This window comes from Dicentrarchus labrax, unplaced genomic scaffold, assembly GCF_905237075.1.
Source record: "Dicentrarchus labrax unplaced genomic scaffold, dlabrax2021, whole genome shotgun sequence".
In the NCBI taxonomy this organism is placed as follows: Eukaryota; Metazoa; Chordata; class Actinopteri; family Moronidae; genus Dicentrarchus; species Dicentrarchus labrax.
The window spans coordinates 30,655,943-30,675,503 of NW_026136711.1; the positions used below are offsets into that span (position 1 = coordinate 30,655,943).

The 19,561-nt window shown below is 40.4% G+C and overlaps 1 protein-coding gene across 4 annotated transcripts in view; it reads left to right on the forward strand.

The window, feature by feature from the left end:
- The window catches only part of stab1 (stabilin 1), a 72,845-nt gene that overhangs the window by 1,063 nt on the left and 52,221 nt on the right, over positions 1-19,561 (forward strand). For all 4 annotated transcript variants that reach the window (XM_051413940.1, XM_051413942.1, XM_051413939.1 and 1 more), the window contains 23 exons: positions 3,501-3,628; positions 3,730-3,845; positions 7,893-7,978; positions 8,209-8,278; positions 8,429-8,524; positions 8,907-9,020; positions 9,633-9,820; positions 9,955-10,091; positions 10,469-10,596; positions 11,099-11,175; positions 12,406-12,528; positions 13,786-13,923; positions 14,239-14,310; positions 14,640-14,753; positions 15,074-15,127; positions 15,301-15,381; positions 15,474-15,632; positions 15,999-16,061; positions 16,146-16,238; positions 17,455-17,541; positions 17,642-17,753; positions 18,630-18,816; positions 18,974-19,067. In XM_051413940.1, coding sequence (XP_051269900.1) covers positions 3,501-3,628; positions 3,730-3,845; positions 7,893-7,978; positions 8,209-8,278; positions 8,429-8,524; positions 8,907-9,020; positions 9,633-9,820; positions 9,955-10,091; positions 10,469-10,596; positions 11,099-11,175; positions 12,406-12,528; positions 13,786-13,923; positions 14,239-14,310; positions 14,640-14,753; positions 15,074-15,127; positions 15,301-15,381; positions 15,474-15,632; positions 15,999-16,061; positions 16,146-16,238; positions 17,455-17,541; positions 17,642-17,753; positions 18,630-18,816; positions 18,974-19,067 — 2,517 coding nt within the window. The remainder of the gene's footprint in view (positions 1-3,500; positions 3,629-3,729; positions 3,846-7,892; positions 7,979-8,208; positions 8,279-8,428; positions 8,525-8,906; positions 9,021-9,632; positions 9,821-9,954; positions 10,092-10,468; positions 10,597-11,098; positions 11,176-12,405; positions 12,529-13,785; positions 13,924-14,238; positions 14,311-14,639; positions 14,754-15,073; positions 15,128-15,300; positions 15,382-15,473; positions 15,633-15,998; positions 16,062-16,145; positions 16,239-17,454; positions 17,542-17,641; positions 17,754-18,629; positions 18,817-18,973; positions 19,068-19,561) is intronic.

Genomic DNA, 19,561 nt, shown 5'->3' on the forward strand with positions numbered 1-19,561 from the left:
AGACAGCACATCAGAGAGAGAGAGAGAGAGAGAGAGAGAGAGAGAGAGAGAGAGAGAGAGAGAGGGAGAGAGAGCTCCATATCTAAATACCTGTAGCCCACCTTAGATTTTGTAGCCAGCAAGGTAACAAAAACCATCGTATCCAACAACACGGTGCAGGAAGTGGAGAAAGTTATCCGATAGTAAGCACAGACTACACTCTGCTGTTCGTGGTTTCCATAAAATATACTGAACGATTGAATTGTGGAGAATCTAACCGAACGATGTGTATCGTGTCCATATTGACAGAAGTTTAAACATTTATATTATTATAAGAGGTTTTATACATCCAAAGAATTTTTATAAAATCCAGACCAGGCGTCTAATTTAGTCTTAATTTAAGTTTTACAGTATATCAGTATGCTAACATGCTCACAGTCACAGTGCTGATGTTTAGCGGGTAATATTTCATCATTCAATTCAATTTTATTTGCCACGAGCAGCGATGAACGGGCCCTTTCAGCCTGCGAGCGTTGGGTTGTGGCGCTGCGTCATCGACAGAGGTCTTTCGAGACGTGTCTAAATTCTTGTTTTGGACACTGCAGAAGGAGCTAAATGTCATTTCTTGTGTCCAATATGTGGTGCTAGAGAGCGTCTTTTCTCATACAAGGCTTTCTTCAAATTGCCATTGTAAGTGGCGCTATGACTATGATTGAATATTAGCATGAAGATGTGTTCAGACTCGTATCAAATATGTGAAGTTCGGTGCAGATTTGACCATGTAAACACAAGTTTCAAGAACTTCCCGTCTCATGGCGATACATCAAAACGTAACACCACGCCACGGACACGCTGTTAAACAAAAACCTTTAACAACCTTTTATCACAAAGGTCTTTAGATTGCACAGATTAACTGATTAACTCTCTGGGAGGAGTTTGTTAGATTCAGAATGGCTGACTTCCTGTCGAGTTTCGGGTTGGGGTCCAAGAGGTTTCTCTGTGAGACTGACGTGTGAGTCACGTTTCAAGAGTTTTTGAGCACCTTTAGCTCCTCAAACCTGTGATTCATTTGGAGGAATAACAATTCTTTGCATTACATTGGTCGCTGCTTGGGCCCTAATTAGTACAGAACACAAACCACAGCTGACGTCAATAAGAACGTCACATTTCCAGTGCTGTGCTGCACACTGGGTTTTAGATTATACCAAAGTCCAAAACCTGAACTTCCCAGGGAGGTTTTGGGGCATCAAAGCATCAGTGTAGTCAAGTTACCCCTTGGAAAAAATACCAGTGGCCTCAGTGTTGGGTGCAGCTATGTTCACCATAGCATACTCAGAACTGGTGAGTACCGGCACTGGATGGCACAAGTGCAAGTCAGAGGATCACCAGTGAAATTAGAATTTGACCTCTAGGTGTGAATATCTCATCCAATAGTTGTCAGTTTCATTATCTGTGTGAACATCTGTGCAAAATTTGTGCCAACCCATCAAACGGAAAACTAAAGGAAAAGTCAGGAGGTCAGTAGTGTGACTCACAGGAAGTCGGCGGTGGATATAAGCCTGCGTTTCACAAGGACATTATCACTTCATCTGGGGCTTAACGCCGTGCAGAACAACTGTGATTGGCTAAAAGAAATAAAAAGCAAAATGTTTTTCCCCTATAAGAGAATGATAATGGGTTCAACCAGCACTAAAGGTAGGTCTGACTATGTGAGTCACCAAATTCTGAGGGGTTCATCCTCTGGGGACCTTGAATCTATATTAGATTATTATTTATTTGTTAGAGCCAAGTGACCACTCGCTTTCTATCGAGCTCTGCAAACTAAACTTTTCAAAACAGTAACAACTTGATATCAAATACCAAATACTTGATATTTTACCCTGAAAACCAGAAAGTGCTGAACCAACATGAAAAAGAAAAAGACCTTCTTCTGCAGGTGCCAGGACTAAGCTAGACAAAGCTAAGATTCTCCGGGAGATGAAACCACCGGCTTTATGAAGTTTGGAGAGGGAAGATGTGCGGCAAAAGGCAATCGATCTGTCAGACTGTCCTGCCAGAGCAGAAGAACAGGCTCGCTGACACCATCAACACCTTGCACCATCTCGCTGCCAAGCTGTTAAATGACACCGAGCTCGGGGGCCATTGTTCTCCAGTTAACCTCACAAGTTTGCAGAGATGCTTCATGGAAAGCTAAAAGGCTTCCTGTGGGACACCAGTTTAAGATTTGCAGCGGATCTTACAAAAGAGGACAGGAACCGTTGAAACAGCCTACTTTGTCTGAGGTTGCGCATTTATCAACAGATCGTCTCCTTCCCTTCCTGATGATAATCTTGTTCACTCCTTAACACAAATGGTGAAATCAGTTTAAGGATTCTGTGTTTTATTTGAATCTATATTTATTTATATTATTTGAATCTATATTTTAGGTTTCTGGTTATACTGTAAACAACACTCAACAGAGGAATTCATATCGCTCTTTAAACGTACAGTATGTCATTTCTGCTGCTAGGTGGTCTCTCACATCAAAAGAATAACAAACATTTAATGACACCGTGAAGCAGCGTGGGATCATGGGAGTTGTTGTCTTCACCGCCATTGCTGTCAACTTCTCCTGGTTAGGATTCCTTCAGTGTTTATAGTTCAGGAGGTTTCTACTGGGAGCTGAATGAATCTCCTGAATCTCCTCCTCTCCAAAACAATCAGACCCGCTGATTAAAAAACAGTAAAAACACTGAATAAAACAGTTCCACCTTAACCCTAACCCGAGCTGCTGCGAACATTAGCTCATCTTGAAAACAACCAAGATCTAAATAGTGTATCATAAAAATGTGTCTTAAAACTGGATAAAAACTAAATATATATCAGCTTCTGGCTTCTGACTCAGACACAAAGGAGATATGACGCCACTAACAGGCGACCGGTGAAACGTCACCGTTACCTGAATAAAATGACTCTGAGTTTGAACACTGTTGGAAACATTTGGGATAATGTAAATACTCGACTACATAGAGAACATAAGTCTAGTGTTTGTAGACACTTTACATATTATAGCTTTAATTTACAAAACCAGTGCTATCGTCTCTTTATTTGAAGCATTTGGTGGAAAAGCGGCATTCCTGGTCCACCTTCCTCTTCCCAATAGTTTCTGTTTGGAGCCCCGATTGTGAACCATTAATTGTACCTCTGTTTACCATCTCGCCATCACGTTTTATCTTGTAACTTATGGTGGATGTATGCAGCCGCTGTGTGCATGAATGTGACTACGTAGCAGGTTGATGTTGAAACAAAAAAGATACTGATGTAGGAAAATGTAGGAAAAACTCAAAGGAAATTGAATCAGTGGTTGCAAAGATATCTTCTTTCTTCATATGTTAACAGTAAAATCCGTAAAGCAGGTGACCACTTTAACTTTATCTGTTACTGAATCTGCAGGGCTTGATTTCCTGGATTTCCTGAACTACTAAAAACCTTTAATTTCTTCCTCTAAAGCCTTTTATTATTTGGGTTTTATGGATCCTCAGACTCCTCCTCCTGGTCGGTGTGATATCTCACAGAGGATAGACATCCACTCCACCTGCACTTCCTGGGCTGCCTGCCCCACCAGCAGATGCCCCCGTGGCTTCAGCAGCGCACGCACGACTAACTGCACGTACGTACCGGATCACAAACCCCACATGTAGTGTCTTTGTAGTGTCTTTGGCTGCATGTGGTGGTGGTGTGGATGAAGTTCATGTTCACTGTGTGTTGCAGTTATGTGGTGCAGATTGGCGGCAGGGAGGTGGAACTGGACGGATGTCAGCACGTCTGTGTGAAGAGTTTCATGCAGCCAGTATGCTGCCCACAGCACTGGGGACCTCTGTGCCTCCGTAAGCACACACACACACACACACACACACACACACACACACACACACACACACACACACACACACACACACACACACACTGATTCAACTTCTTTACTTGAGTGAAAGCGAAAAAGTATTATAAGGAAGTGAAAACTTAATTTAACCAATACTGAATTTATTAGCATTGATTGAGAGAAAATTATAGTTACTCTACAGGATGTACTGTAGATATTGATTATACGGCAGATATTTTGACCTTAGGCGAATGGGAACGCTCCCAAAAACTTGAGATATTCCGGACAACAATATTTTTAAAATAAAATGAACTCTTGTATACAAATATTTTACTGCAGAAGTAGCTGACACAGATATTGTGACACACCCCATAGATAAAATTAGTGCTAAATAAAGACTGAATGGGAGATGATACGTCTGAACTCAAAAATAGGCATGTGCATACATTTGGGCACCCCAAAGAAATAATTCCATTAATATTTAGTAGAGCCTGTAGACGCCTCGTATAGCCACAGACACGTCCCTGAAGTCTGGCAGGTGGTGTTTTGGCCCATTCCTCCATACAAAACTCCTCCAGTTCAATCAGGTTTCTTGGCTTCCGTGCGTAGACAGCCTGCTTCAAATCAATCCATACATTTTCAATGATGTTAAGGTCTGGGGACTTGAATGGCCATTCCAGAACATTGTACTTGTGCTTCTGCATGAATTTCACAGTAGGCAATAAGTTCTTCTCATGGAATTATCTTAGTTTTAAGGTCAGTGGAGAGTTGTTTAGAGGCCCCCATGTTGCCACACTCTAAGAAATAACCTATAGGACAAGCACAGCAAGCAATTACCTGTTAAACAGATTAATTGATAATAAAACGTTAAAAAAAAAAGTTAGTTGCTACTGTAGAATTAAACTCATCTTTGAAATATATATATATAGTTTGAATTATACTGTTCTTTTTTAGCATTTCAGCTTTTAACTTCAGAAATTTCATTTAAATTTTTTTGTTTAGGTTTCACAACAGTGCTGAAAAGTAATATTATTACATTACTTATTATTCCCTGCCAACAATAATACTACTATCATAATACTACTAGTTATATTACTTTTCTTCTACTCCCCACAAAATTGGTAATTGTGACCTTCCTCCCCAAAATTCACACGATTAAAATACAGTTTTCTTTGTTGAAGTCAAAGTAATGTGAATATTTAATTCAATATTCAAATTAATGTAAGTTTCCATCTTCAAAACTAGTTTCCTCCGAAATTACAAAAATTAATGCAGAGATTCCTCACGGTCACTTAACGAGAAGGCGGGACCATCCTGTTTTCTGTCGCTCTGATTGGTCGATATATTGATCGTCATCTCTTTACGCCAATCCTGTACTGAGACGTCACACCAGACAGCTCCTAGTTTAACGTGACTGGTGGACGAAGTAACGTCCAATAATTTGGCTTAATTGAGAAGTTCGGTGGCTTTATTTTGTTGTCCTGTCACTTGTTTGTGTTCAACAACAAGTGAGTGATAATTCTTTAATTACTTTTAAATTAAAGTCTCCTGTTAATAGCTTCCGTTAAGAACTCGGCCGGTTTATCGACGGAGTTCAAGGTTTAATGTTAGAAATATAATATTATATTACAGTATAATAATAATAATAAGTCTCCAGTGTTTATAAAACTACCATTTGTGTTTTATTAACGTCAGAAATGGATTCCACATCCTCAATAACTCTGAAAACCACCCCAATATTGTCCATACAGGTGGTTATGCAAATTAATGCAAATTGTCCAACAGATATAAATTAGCATTGAACCTAAAACTTTAGTGTACTCAACCTTTCTGGGTTCAGGTTGCTGGCTCCAATAAGCCTCATCAGTGAGTGAGCATGCACAATAGCAGAACCCTGGAACCGGCTCATCTACAGGGAGTACAGCAATCAATAATGTTATTGATCACACCTGTGCTTTCACTGCTTTCACAAGTCAAAATGTCTGCTGTAAAAAGAGTCTATTGGCTGAATGATGCCCTGATTGCACTCAGCTACAGTGACTAGATGTGAACGATGAGGCAAAGAGTTATACAGTGGGTTATCGATAACAGTGGTTTCCAACCAGAGGGTCGAGGCCCCCACTAGGGGTCGCCAAAGCCTCACACGGGGCTTCTTGATTTTTAAGGGGTGTAAGAAACACAGTAGGTCCATATCTCAATATCTTATTCATTTTTGTGAAAAAAACTAAATGCACACTCTCTAAAGAGCTAATACAACAATGGCCAAGTGTCAGGGAGAAGAAAGAAGACTCAATTTGGCTTAAAAAGAAGCCTATAAAGTGTGTATGACTGTTAAAAAATAAATAAAATACATAATACAGACTTCTTTTTTTATAAAACGTTCCTAAAAATAGCAGGAAAACTCATCTCTGATCAATATCCAGCAAATAAGCTCCTCAAAATTCAACCCAATCACTAACTTCACTGTTCACTGTTTGGGTTCATTGTACAGTTTATCAGTTGTTCTGTTATTGTTATGCTTTTAATATAATATGAAATGTCCATAAATTAAGTCACAGTATCGGATAGGTTTAAGGAAATAGATTGGGAGCCACTGGTTTATAAGATTTAAATTATTATGACTTCCATACAATCTTCCAACAATGAAAAACAAAATTAAATCTCTACTAAGACAAATATTGTCCTAACAAAAAGCTACAGAGATCTAAACATATTTTATAGAGAAATTACTGTTTTTGTATTGTTTCTAGTGGCAACTGATTGTCTGTCGCGTTGGTTGTTTCCAACTCGGATATTGGAGATATAAACACCTCCGTTCTCCAGCACTGGCACAAGTTGCACACAAACACCGACGTGCATCAGCCTGAACGGCGAGTGGTTGTCCCGCTCTGTGTCTCAGCTCTCGGATGAGAAGAGAAATACACTGAGCTGCACCGAGGCAGACATGATTATCTTTGTAGATTTGTTTGTTTCTCTGGCACAAAAAGGGAGAATACATTACTACAACAACAACAAAAAAAACATTGGTGTCGGCCCAGCATTTCCCAGTTGGTGCATCTCTAGAGAGTCTGAGATGTTGTTTTGGTGCAGTGGTTGAAGTTGGAGGTGTTGGTTTAAGGACCAAATGTGACTGCTGCTACGACCCACATCTAGAAACTCACCAACTGTTCAGAAACTACGCAGAATAAGATGTAAAACAAGACTTTAAGTAAGCATTTAAACAGAAAATAGACCTGGCTGTATGGCTTAAAATAAAATCTCATTCCACATTCATTCCCTTTATTCTCAGAGGAGTTACTATGGGAAAAACAATCCTATATGTTATGTGATGATGAGTGCATTGGGGCTTGTTTTATAGGGTCTTTATCAACCGTATAGACCCACATTATAACATTTGTAGTTTAAATCTTGATTTTACGACTCAGCAGGGTTTTTTGTGGCGGTTTTAAAACATAAATTTGGATTAATCGATTAATCTCACAGCTCTAGCTTGACTTTAGTTTTTGGTACATTTTCAAAGAATGAGAGCGGTGCAGATAGATGACATGAATATTTCTTTCTCTTTTTTATATATTGTAGGACTTGGATTAACCAGACATTCATCTCACAATCTGACATGCCTCAAAGCTGATATCGTACAGCGTGACACACATTGAGAGCGAGATCTTGTTAGATAATCTCACACCCTGTGATATTACATGTGCCAGGCACAGATTGCCGTCGACTTGCGTGGTCGTCGTGTGACCTGATGTCCTGCTCGCAGCTCTGTGTTCATCTCAGTTCATTTAGGTTATCATATAAAAGCAGACCAAAGTAAAACAAAATACTTCGGGGATAAAAGTTATTATTTATCACCTTTATATCTGCAGCTCTTCTTCAAGATTGCACTAATTGCACAGGAAACAGCAGGAAAATGGAATCAATAAACAATCAATAATGATAATTTCTAATCACCCGCCTCTCTGTCTTTCTGTTTTCTGTCTGTCTGTCTGTCTGTCTGTCTGTCTGTCTGTCTGTCTGTCTGTCTGTCTGTCTGTCTGTCTGTCTGTAGCCTGTCCCAGCTGGTCAGGGAAGGCCTGTAACTTCCATGGGACCTGTGTGGGAGGAGACGTCGGCAACGGGACCTGCGTCTGTGATGTCAGTATCCCGTCTGAGACTATGTTACGTTTAGAGATCAATAATGATTATTATGTATTTATAACTAAAGATTGGCATTAGTGACAGTGTTAAGCCCTCGTCTCTGACTGGATGTTTTGTTGGTGTGTGCTTGATGTGTTTGATAAGGAGACACTGGAGTAGTTTGGAAACGTAAAGTTTCTAGTGTTGATAAAATAATAAGTCTTAAAAAAACCTTTCTCTTTCTTTAGGAAGGCTTCTCGGGTTTTGCCTGTCAGGAGTGTAAAAATGAAAACTTTTATGGAGATAAGTGTGATAAAGGTAGGCTCTCTCACTTCTGACGTCTCTGGTAAAAATGTGGTTAATGTTTCAGAGTTAACAACACACCTCTAAATTGAAAGACTACTGTATGTTTAAAGATCTAAAGAACCTCCCACAGTTGTTTGACTGTTTGTGTGTCTGTCTGTACAGCGTGTGACTGTGTGCATGGAGTGTGTAATAAAGGTCCCGAGGGTGATGGACAGTGTTTGTGTCAGCCGCCGTACACCGGGAAGCGCTGTGACCAAGGTAAGACTGTATGAGATTACAGAAGCAATATTAAGATATATCAGATCATATTAGGGCATATTATTAATATCAATAATTATATTGAATAATTATAATAATAACAAATGTGTTAATTGTATTTTCTGCATGGCACATGAAAAGACACTTTAATATTTATAATGCAGGAAAGGTTGTTGTCACAGTTGTTCACAGTTTACAGGGAAGCATTGAAAAATACACAGTTAGGGCATAGTGGAAGTGGATAATAGTAGCTATTTATCACCACCAGGGTGCCCATAATGTTATGGCTGATGGGTGTATATGTGTTGTTTTTCACTGTCTGTCTGTATGATGTTCAGTTGTTGCCCTCAGTGAGGTGTTGTTGTGTCTTTGTCATTGTCAGTGAGTACCAGGTGCAGTAACTGCATCCCCTCCTCATACTGTAAAGGAGAGGGAGACGCCGCAGAGTGTGAATGTTTGCCCGGATACCGGAAGACGTCCCGGGGAAATTGTGGAAGTAAATATACATCCGGTATATATTTTATTTCAGCTTTATAGTTATTTTGGTTTATTGGTTTAATTTGTGTAAGTATGCTAATATTAGCTTTTATCTCAAAGTGGAAGTTCTTCTTATCCTGATGAAAGTTAAAGTAAGTCTGAGAGTATAGAGATTTGGAGTCTCAGATGTCCTAAAATGCCCCCCATACAGAGGATAAACTCTTTTGATGTGGATAGCAACATGACCTTTCTTCTGGTGTCACACTCAGTACAAACTTTACACTACTGGTAAGGATCTAAGAATAGTTTCTGTTTATTGCTCATCCATTTTATTTTCTCTGTAATGAATATTTCACACAGAGCTGCTAGTGAAGCTGCAGACATCTCATTTTAACTGGGACTTTATCAAATGTTGATGTTGTCCCCAAAAAGTCCTGAAAAGCCTGAGAGATTGTCTTTATATTGTTGCATCTTGTGGGAACACTGTACTCTATTATGTTGTGAGAACAGTCTCCCTTTTGTCGTCTAGATACAGAACTAGGATCAGAACGAGAACTAGAAACAGGTTTTGAAATAAAAGTAGAACTAGAGCCAGAAATAGACTGATTTAGATCTTTGTTTTTCTGTTCAGGTATTTGCTCGGCGAGGGACTGTGACGTCAACGCCCAGTGCTCCACACAGGGGTCAAAGATCACCTGCGTCTGTAAGCCCGACTATGAGGGCGACGGCAGGATCTGCGTACCCAAAAACCCTTGCTCCGTGAACAATGGAGGGTGCCCCATCAACTCTACCATCTGTGTCTTCAAAGGACCCAACAAGGTTAGAACACCTCCACATTCAGGACCAGACCCGGGTCAAGAACCAGGACAACAGCACAGAGAGTTGAACAGAAATCCTCCAAAAACTCAACAACATTGAAATAAAGCCTCACTGTGTGTCTCTCCGTCTCTCAGTCCAGCTGCGAGTGTATGTCCGGTATGTCCCCTATTGGTGGCAAGGCTGAGTTTGGTTGTGAGCTGGTCTCTGCCTGCTTAGCGGACTCCTGCGACGCCACAGCTGTTTGTCAAACTGGACTGGATGGACAACCCAGGTCAGACACACAAACACTTTTGCTCTCTAGAACTAGAGCTAGATCCAGGTCTAGACACAGACTAGAACTAGGCAAGAACAAAAGAGCTAGTTTCTTTGTCTTTGTTTGTTTGTGTCTAAACCCAGCACCAGAACCAGTACTAGGCTTTCCTCCTTCCTACCAACGTGAATCTAGTAGTACCTAGTTAGTTCTGGGCTGGTGCTACTAAGAGTTACTTGTCTAAAACCAGGACCAGTACTAAAGAGAGAGTCAGGTCTAAAACCAGGACCAGTACTAAAGAGAGAGTCAGGTCTGAAACCAGAACGTCAGACCCTGTTTGTCTCTCTGCCTTTAGCTCTTTACATTGTCATTAGTTTACCTCCCCCTCTCTCTCCCAGGTGTTCGTGCTTAGGGGGTCAGATTGGTGACGGCTGGCGTTGCTATGGTAACCTGATGGAGCGACTGATAGAGCTGGACAGGAGTAGCGGCCAGAGGGAGAATCTGACCGGAGCCATCGCACTGTTCGGTAAAAGAACAACACAAATAAAAACAAAAGTTTGATTTTGAATTAAAAGTTGATTCAAGAACAATTATTATTCTTCTCTCTTGATTTTAGTTTAGAAAGAAATAATAGGGTAAACACATGCTGTGGAGTGGAGTGGTTGTGTTTTTGTTACCTTGTAATGAGCTGTTTTTATCTACAGACGCTTCGGGTCCACCATGTTGGACTGCCATGTTTCTACAGTAGCCCAGAAGGGACAAACCACACACTGGCTCTAGATAGGAGCAATTGTGTTTGTCGCACATTTTGTGGCCACCGTAGTTTCTCCTTCTCGCTTTGAAGGGGACTCTGAAGTTTAGTAGTTGAGCTAGATGGACCTTTAATTAGTGTCATTATTAACACCTGTGTTGACCCTACTATTTTATGCTGTGAAAAAGGTCTATAATAAAGTGGATCTTGATCTGTGTGTGTGTGTGTGTGTGTGTGTGTGTGTGTGTGTGTGTGTGTGTGTGTGTGTGTGTTTCAGAGAAAGGCTGCTCAATGCTGATGAGTCACAACGGACCATTCACAGCTTTCATCCCTCTGCTGAAAACACCTCTGACTGTAGGTCACCTGTCTGTCTGTCTGTCTGTCTCTCTGGTGTCAACGTTTGGTTTTAATGATCGCCGCAGTGTTTCTCAGCACAGAAACACACGTCTCTTGGATTTCTGCTGTTTGAAAGTGAAAAAATAATTTATAATTTGTAAATGTAACTAGTTCTTCCTCTGACAGCACTGCACCCTTCCAAGTTTCATCAAAATTGAGCCAGTAGTTTTTTCTGTAATCCTGCTGACAGACAAACAAACACACAAACGGCACCGAAAACATAACCTCCTTGTCGGAGGTAATAATTATCATCTTGTCCCATCCTGCACGCACACACACACACACACACACACACACACACACACACAAACACTTAGCTCATCCTGAAAAAAAGACAACTAGTGGCAGATGGTCAGTACAAACTAGAACAAAGCAGTGTGAGGCCTCTGGGTGGCGCACACACACACACACACACACACACACACACACACACACACACACACACACACACACACACACACACACACACACACACACAGAGAGACATCCTGACTGTGAAATCTGAGGTAACCATAGAAACCTGAGTTGGAAATTTAAAATCTCCGATATTTAAAGCCAGAATTAAAACAGAAGGTGTTTAGGAGAATTAAAAAACATTAGGACATTTTTCTGTGTTGAGTTCTTTTACTTACACTTACATAATACTCAATGCAGGACTTTTTACTTTTTTTAGTATTAGTATTAGTACTACCTCCACCACTGCTCACACCTGCCTCAGATGTACACAGAGTGAATACCATGCATAATGATTTACACCGACAGTCAAATACTACTACTGCTATGACCACGCTACTTTAGCTGGCTTGTTGTTAAGCTTAATGGTGGGCTGTATAAGTTAGAATGGCTGTTGTGAGACGTTTTAATAGTTTAATTTCACAGCAGTGACAAACAATGCAGAGTAATAATAATAATAAACTTTATTTATACAGCACCTTTCAAACATAAAATGCACCAATAAAAGGCGGGTCAGGGAGATGTGGATCAGGCTGCTCCGCAGGGGGCTCGATTTGTCTGGCATTAAAATATGCTTTTACTTGAGAATTGATGCTATAACCCAAATGTAAAACTAAAATCTAAAATTAGAAAAAGAAAAAATTCTTGCACTTGTGCATCTTTGTTTCATTTTCTACTTTTGAGCAATAAATAAATTCCAGATTATTGATCTTCTGATACACGCTGTCTCTACAGGGTGTTAATGAGGAGCTGGTGTGTAAAAACCACCTGATCCTGGGTCAACACCTCTACAAGGACCTGGAGGGACGAGACTTCAACCTGTACGGAGGAGCCAGGTTTAGGAGCAAAGACAACAAGGTAACAAGGTTGTTGACCTGCGTCTTGAAAAATTAAAACAATAGTTTGAATGTTGAGCAGCCAAACTGAAAGTTCATATCGAACTTTCATTTGGAAATGTTTTATTTTGCTTAGTGTTTTAGTTTGAAATGTTAAATTTCAGCTCAGTGAAGCACTTTAAACACTTTATTTTTCTATTTATATATACTTGTGCTTCAAATAAAGACACGCATTTCTCTACACCTTATTCTGGTTTAAAAATCACATTATATGAAAGTTATGGAGAGCGATAAAAAGGTGACCTTATGGCGTTAAAGGCGACGCAATGAAAAATTTGGGTGCACCTAAATATTGTGCTGGTGCACCTAAAAAAAAAAAGTTAGGCGCACCAGTGCAACCAATGCAAAAAGTTAGTCTGGAGCCCTGCTCATGAGGTTTAAATGTTCAAACTGCCTAGATAATAATAAGGATACAACACAGGGTTGGTTGATTGGACAAATATATTGGCAATGGGCTTTTTTTGGGGCGGTTTTATTAATTTTATTCAGCTAATTTGATGGTCTGCCTCTGGTGAACGAGTACACACACTGAGCCAAAGAACAAGTGAGAGGAAAACAGCTGAAGAGCCAGAATATTTTCATAACTGGGGTCATTTAAGGGTTTATTTCAGGTAGTTTAACAACAAGGACTAGAGGCTCCAACCAAGACTCTGGGGAAGATGAGGACACAGTGGGGACAGGCTGAGACAGGAGAGGTGAGAAGCAGTAGAGGAGAGAGAGCGAGGTCGGGGATCAGAAAGGCAGTGACAGCACGTAGAGCCAGAATATTTTCACACGTAACGCGTTTAGAGTTGCCGATTGCTGGAACAGTGGACGGACTAATGAGGACGTTTGTGGTGAGTTTTATTTAGTTTTAAGGAAGTCTGTTTTAACATTACCTAATAAGACAAATAAGCTGGTCTTCGTCCAGGTAAAGCGAGAAACTTGAATTCAGAAGGTTGTTTTTTTTTCTGTTTTAATGAGGTAAATAGGTGTTTTATGTTTTATCTATTTTCTTCTCGACATATTGTGAGTTTATTTTGTTTATTAAAGCTGTAAGAGCTTTTTGCACCTAGCAAACTCATGGCTCATCTCTCAGCTGCAACTACAGGGGTGGTGTTTGTGTGTAGGACATATTTTGTGAATGCTCCTTTTATATCAGTGAGTGTTGAATGTAGACATCAGATAATTGTCTGAAGTGCAAGTAAACACACTGATTATTCCTGTTGTGCTGATGTAGAAGTTCATCCTGATGGAGGACCCCAGCAGATTGTACACTGTCATCCAGGAAGACCTGCCAGCAGCCAATGGGATCATCCACCTCATCGACCGGCCAATCACAATCACACTTTCAGAAAGTCCTCCGCGTGATGAACAGGTGAGTTAAAGTGTCACCTCAACAAATCTGGAAAACTACCTGAAAACACACAAAAGAAATGCAGCATCTACACAGTAGTTAACTAAATCAAACATTAATTGAAAACAAAGTCTCACAAGAACTGCTTCAAATTCAAATAAACTGTTGCTCTGTATGTTTTTTTGATTAAGTTAAGTAAAATTAAAAATATATCCGGTTAAATGTAAATGTAATTAAGTGTCACCTACATTACAACAGTGCAGTCTATCTTTATATCTGTTTACAATACTCTATGAAAGTGTAGTCATTTGATCTTCATCTTCTTCTTCTGTCCAGTTTGCTGATAAGACGATCAGAGAGATTCTGACTAAGGATGGAAAATACAACCGCTTCCTGTCTTTGGTTGATGTGAGTATTTTGTTCTGGCCAATAACATCACATAGATGTTTGGTTTTACTGAGAAGAAATCAGTGAAACAAAGCAGTCCTGATTCCTCCCCTGATCAGCAATCTAATCATAGCTTAGAAACCATAACAAGGCACAGGAGGTCTTTGGACTTCCACATGTGGATACAGTGTGCCTGGTAGTAACACAGAAAGCCAGTACTTAGTTTTTGCCTTCTCTAAAGCCAGAAACATAAGAACTGTGTAAGGAATGAATTAAACATTTTGCTCTATTTGCTTGATACTGAATCCTGGGCTCTAATCAGATACGATGTGTTTGTGTGTGTTTTGTAGAACTGCGGGTCGCCTCCTCCTCTGCTAGGTCCGGGACCCCTGACTGTGTTCGTCCCCACCAACCAGGCTGTGGACAAAGCCAGAGATGGCAGCATCTTGTACATGCTGAACGACGTAGGTGTAATTAGTCTTTATGTTCACGTGTATTTAGTGCAGATAACATACAGGTAACTTTAAAGGATACGTCTGCTGACATTGTACGTTTTTCTGTGATCAACAAATCCCTTAAAAACAATGTGAAAGTCTAAATCTCAGTACTCGAAGACTTAATGACTTTGACTCACAAATATTTTGTTTAATTGTTTTTTAAAAGGGATTGGTAATTTCCTAACATAATGTCAGCGACCACTCCAGCTACCTTTCAATATGCTATGTGAAGATAATCAGGATTTTTAAATGATATTGATGTAAACGATATTCTCCTCTTTTTCAAGGCCAAACATAAACTTCAGGAACTTCTCAGACACCATGTTTTCTCCCAGGCTGTGGTAAGTCACTCCCACCGTGTTGTTTTTGTTCTGCTTGTGATAAAGGTGAGGAAAGAAATCTAATAGACTACCTCTACACATATCGAATCCTGTCAAATTGTCCTGATATTTCCGAAGCCCATTCCTGCTCTCCAGAGGATGAACCTGTTGATGATTATGTTTTCTGTCTGTAGCTGACAGTCGACGAGTTGGCTACGCTCCCTCAGATTCAGACGATGGCCAATCAGGTTGTCACCATCACTGTCTCCAGCGATGTAAGTGTCTCTGATTGGTCTCTCATCTTTTGTACGTGTTATCGAACATCAACAGTTTTACATTAACACTAGGGGCCCTCTTTCCTCTCCAGGGTGAGATCCTGTTGGGCGAGAAGGGCGTCCATCTGGTGACCACCAACATTATGGCGTCAAACGGGATCATCCATATGATTGATGGGCTTCTGTTCCCGCCCTCCATCCTTCCCATCCTGCCTCACCGTTGTGACACCGTCGAGAGCAGGATCACCTTGGTGAGCCGAGGGAGGCCGAGAGTCAAATCGAACTCACAGGACATTAGCTGACAGCGGCTAATGTTAGCTTGCTCATTTATATGACGAGTGTGGTTAGAGGCTCTGAGGTGAACTAAGTCACCTCCTCATGTAAGCATACAAACAGATCTACCAGGTAGCTGTTTAACTGACTAGTTAACTACTTTAACTACATGTCAGCAGTGTGTGTCATGCACAAAATGGCTATATAGATAGATATACAGATTTATAATAGTTAATCTCTTCACACAGAGAGATCAAACAGGCCAATAGAAGCTTAAAGGTAACAGTCATGCTATCAGTAAAAGCTCAGTATTCATTTTCTTCTGTGTGTTTGTGTGTTTTCAGGGTCCATGTGTTCACTGCAGTTACCTCTATGAGACTGAATGTCCAACTGGCAGCATTGAAATGGTAAAACAAATCATTATAACTGCAACGTTTCTATTCTGTGGGGTGTCATATGGTAAAAAAAAAAATCTGTGTGTGTGTCTCCAGGACCGCCATCAGATCGGCTGTGAATACATAACGTCTCCCCTCAACCCAAAGCTCAGTACAGGATGTGCAAAATTCTGCAACGTCACCAGACAGGTGAGAGTGGGATCAGTGAACGGTGCATCAGGAACTTTATTTTTAGCCTTATTCATCAACCAGCTGTCTTTACTACTAATGGTGTCTTCAAGTGGGGAGATGTTTACTATGTTGACTGTGGGAGTGAACCAACCATCGTTCAGTCAGGACCACTTTTGTCAAAAGAACTTTTATTACCAAGTTCTTTATGTTACATTTGGTGGTATGGCTCTGTTCTGGGACCTCCTTGCCCTTCCACGTGCATACATGGAAAGGTTTACGACAAGGGGAGCGGCAGCAGAGACCCCCCAGGGTACAGAACCGAGCACGAACAAAATGACATTGATTAATTAGATGCAACGTAAAAGGAGGAGCTGGGGTGGAGGTGGGTTGCAAAACGGCTTGCAGAGGAAGCAGCAAAGATAGGCAGGGTAAAGCAGCTTAAATAAGGCACCATGAAGGACATTTGTCAATTGGATGCTTGGAGGGAATCAGCTGATGTGTGTTTACAACTAGCTGTGATCAGCTGATGTAGCTGGAATTGAGAGCTGAGCGTGGCCTCCCTGAACTAACAGTGTGCTTAATTTGTGGTATTTCTTCTTCATACTGTAGAACCTCGAGTCAAAACTGTCCATTTTTGTTATGTGTTATTATTTATATAGAAAAAAAGGAATGCAAGAAAACTAAAGTGACCAACTATCCCCTTCACACAAATCAGAAACATTGAACGATTCTCATTGAAATCTGGAGGAAATGATCATTAAAAGTACAGAAAAATAACAATAAAAAAAATCAGATGACACTTGTACGTGAACAGGGCCACTGGTATTGACCGACCCAAAGAAAACAATAAACCCAACTCTCCAGTTCCCCTCAACTCTACAGAGCTTTACAGTGTTTTTTTAAGCTCATTGTTTTGATCTTGACTCGCAACTTTACTGTTTTGGTTCATTCTGACCGTTTGTGTAGCATCATTTTTGACTATTTATCTACTAACTGATGAACATAGTGGAGTATTTAACTGTTAAAGAGTCAGATATTTCCCATAGAACAGAGTTGGACGTTCATTAGGTGACCAGAAACAAGTAAATGGTAATATTGCTCTGTACCTGCTCGAGTTACTGCTTGCCAACCCACTTGCCATATCAACTTAAAAGGAACTTGTATTCAGTACTTTTGTGTTCTAATCTGTGTTATGTTACCAGCATTTTAAACTGTGTGTGTTTGTGTTGAACAGGTAGCAGAGTGTTGTAAAGGTTTCTACGGTCCGGACTGTAAACCCTGTATTGGAGGATTCCAACATCCCTGCTACGATAAAGGAACGGTGAGCAGCACACAACCCTATCACTGAACCCTTGTTTCTCAGCTGATCTGTTTCATACGTGTTTATTTATTTATTTATTTTTTATTTTTACCACATGCAGTGCTTTGAGGGTATCCACGGCAACGGCTCATGCAGCTGTCAGTCAGGCTTCAGGGGTGTCGCCTGCCACATCTGCTCTGATCCATCCAAGCATGGAGACAAGTGTGACGAAGGTAACGGCTTCCTCCTTTTTAACACATAGAGCGCAAAGTAACGCCTGTTTAAGCTTTAAAATGTCACTTTTTACATAATGAAACACACTGAAATGACTTTCTCATTCATTTTTCTCACTATTCCCTATAATAATAATAATAGACAATTAATAATTTAATCATTGTCATCAGTGACAGCTGTAGAGTCTCATTAATCACAGTAATTTATGCCTTTAGAAAAAAATTTAAAGGAAAAACCAACACGAACCTCCTAGTCTGTGGAACCCTCTTCATTCTCCACTTGATTCACATCATTTTCATTCTCATCAAACCATTCAGTGACTCCTTGTGTCCTGTATGAATGCATCTGCGTTTCAGGTTTCTCAACTTGTTCATGCCGTGGACAATGGAAGAGTTGAGGGCACTGTAAAGTGGATAAACCTACAGTTATTATACAGTAGTGCTCTATATAGTAAATAGGACGCAGTCAACCACAGTGCTGCAAATGTTCGTACCAAATTTAATGGCAATGCATCCTGTAGTTGTTTAGACCCAAATGTTATGGTGGTGGAGTATCAGAGGATTACCAACGTCAGGATTCATCCTTTTGGAACAATGATTTTTTTACCTCCTGTCACCGGATAAGTGCCTGCCTCATATTTTACTGTAACAACAGTGATTATTATCCATGAGTCCCATTTTCTGAAAGATAAGTTAATTATAATAAAACACGATATATACTTTTGTAGTGTGTGTGAAGCACCTGTACATAGAGAAGAAACGGAATAAAAGCCCAGTGGTACGTTTTGCCGGGTGTGAAGTTGTTCTGCTATTGTGACTTATGTGACTAACCTGAAATTATCACATGCTTTGTTGATTGTGTGTGTGTGCTTTCAGAGTGTCGCTGTGTCCACGGTGTGTGTGATAACCGTCCAGGCACCAGAGGAGTGTGCCGAAGAGGATCCTGTATGGAGGGATACTCCGGAGAAAACTGTGACAACACGGCTACGCCCTGCAACTCTGACGGACTGCAGGAACACTGTCACATCAACGCATACTGTACACACACAGGACTGAATACTATGTAAGATACTACTACTGCTATTACTTTTTGATTTTTGTTTTTCAGCAACGGCATTCAACATTACTGTTACATTACGGTTTGCTTCTTTTAGCAACAACTGCATGTGGAAACGTCATAAATCACCTCAGTACTGAAATATGTGTGTGTGTTGCACCAGGTGTGTGTGTAGGGATGGATATGAAGGTGATGGTAACTCCTGTTCTGCCATCAACCCCTGCCTGAAGAGCAACCGAGGAGGCTGCGACACAAACGTAAGACTTACTGTAATAATACAACAATATTGAGTTGGGACTGATCAGTTCACCATTAATCAATAATACCTAAAGAATGTAAATTTGTTGAACCCCATTTAAACGTTTAATATCTTCTTTTTTTCTTCTTCTTAACGAAGCAGTTTTTTTTCTTTCACATTAACAACCTCACTGTGATGAATCTGGCTGCCCACTCAACATCTGCTCTGAACATAGACACATGTAATGTGTCGTAGATCAGCGTCGTTCATATGGATCTGTATGTGACACTGTGTGAAGTCACATAGAGTATCACATCTTTTACTTACATACAGTATTTATTTATTCCAATACCCATACGCTCCAGAGTGCAGCTCGGGCTGCGTATTTCTGTCCGAACCCAAAACCCGACTCAGGTGATGTAAGCTGAATCAAGGAATTTGTGTGTTACCCTGTCACGCAATTGTGGTTACCGTGGTGACAACTCTGCCTGTTAACCCTGATTACACATGTGC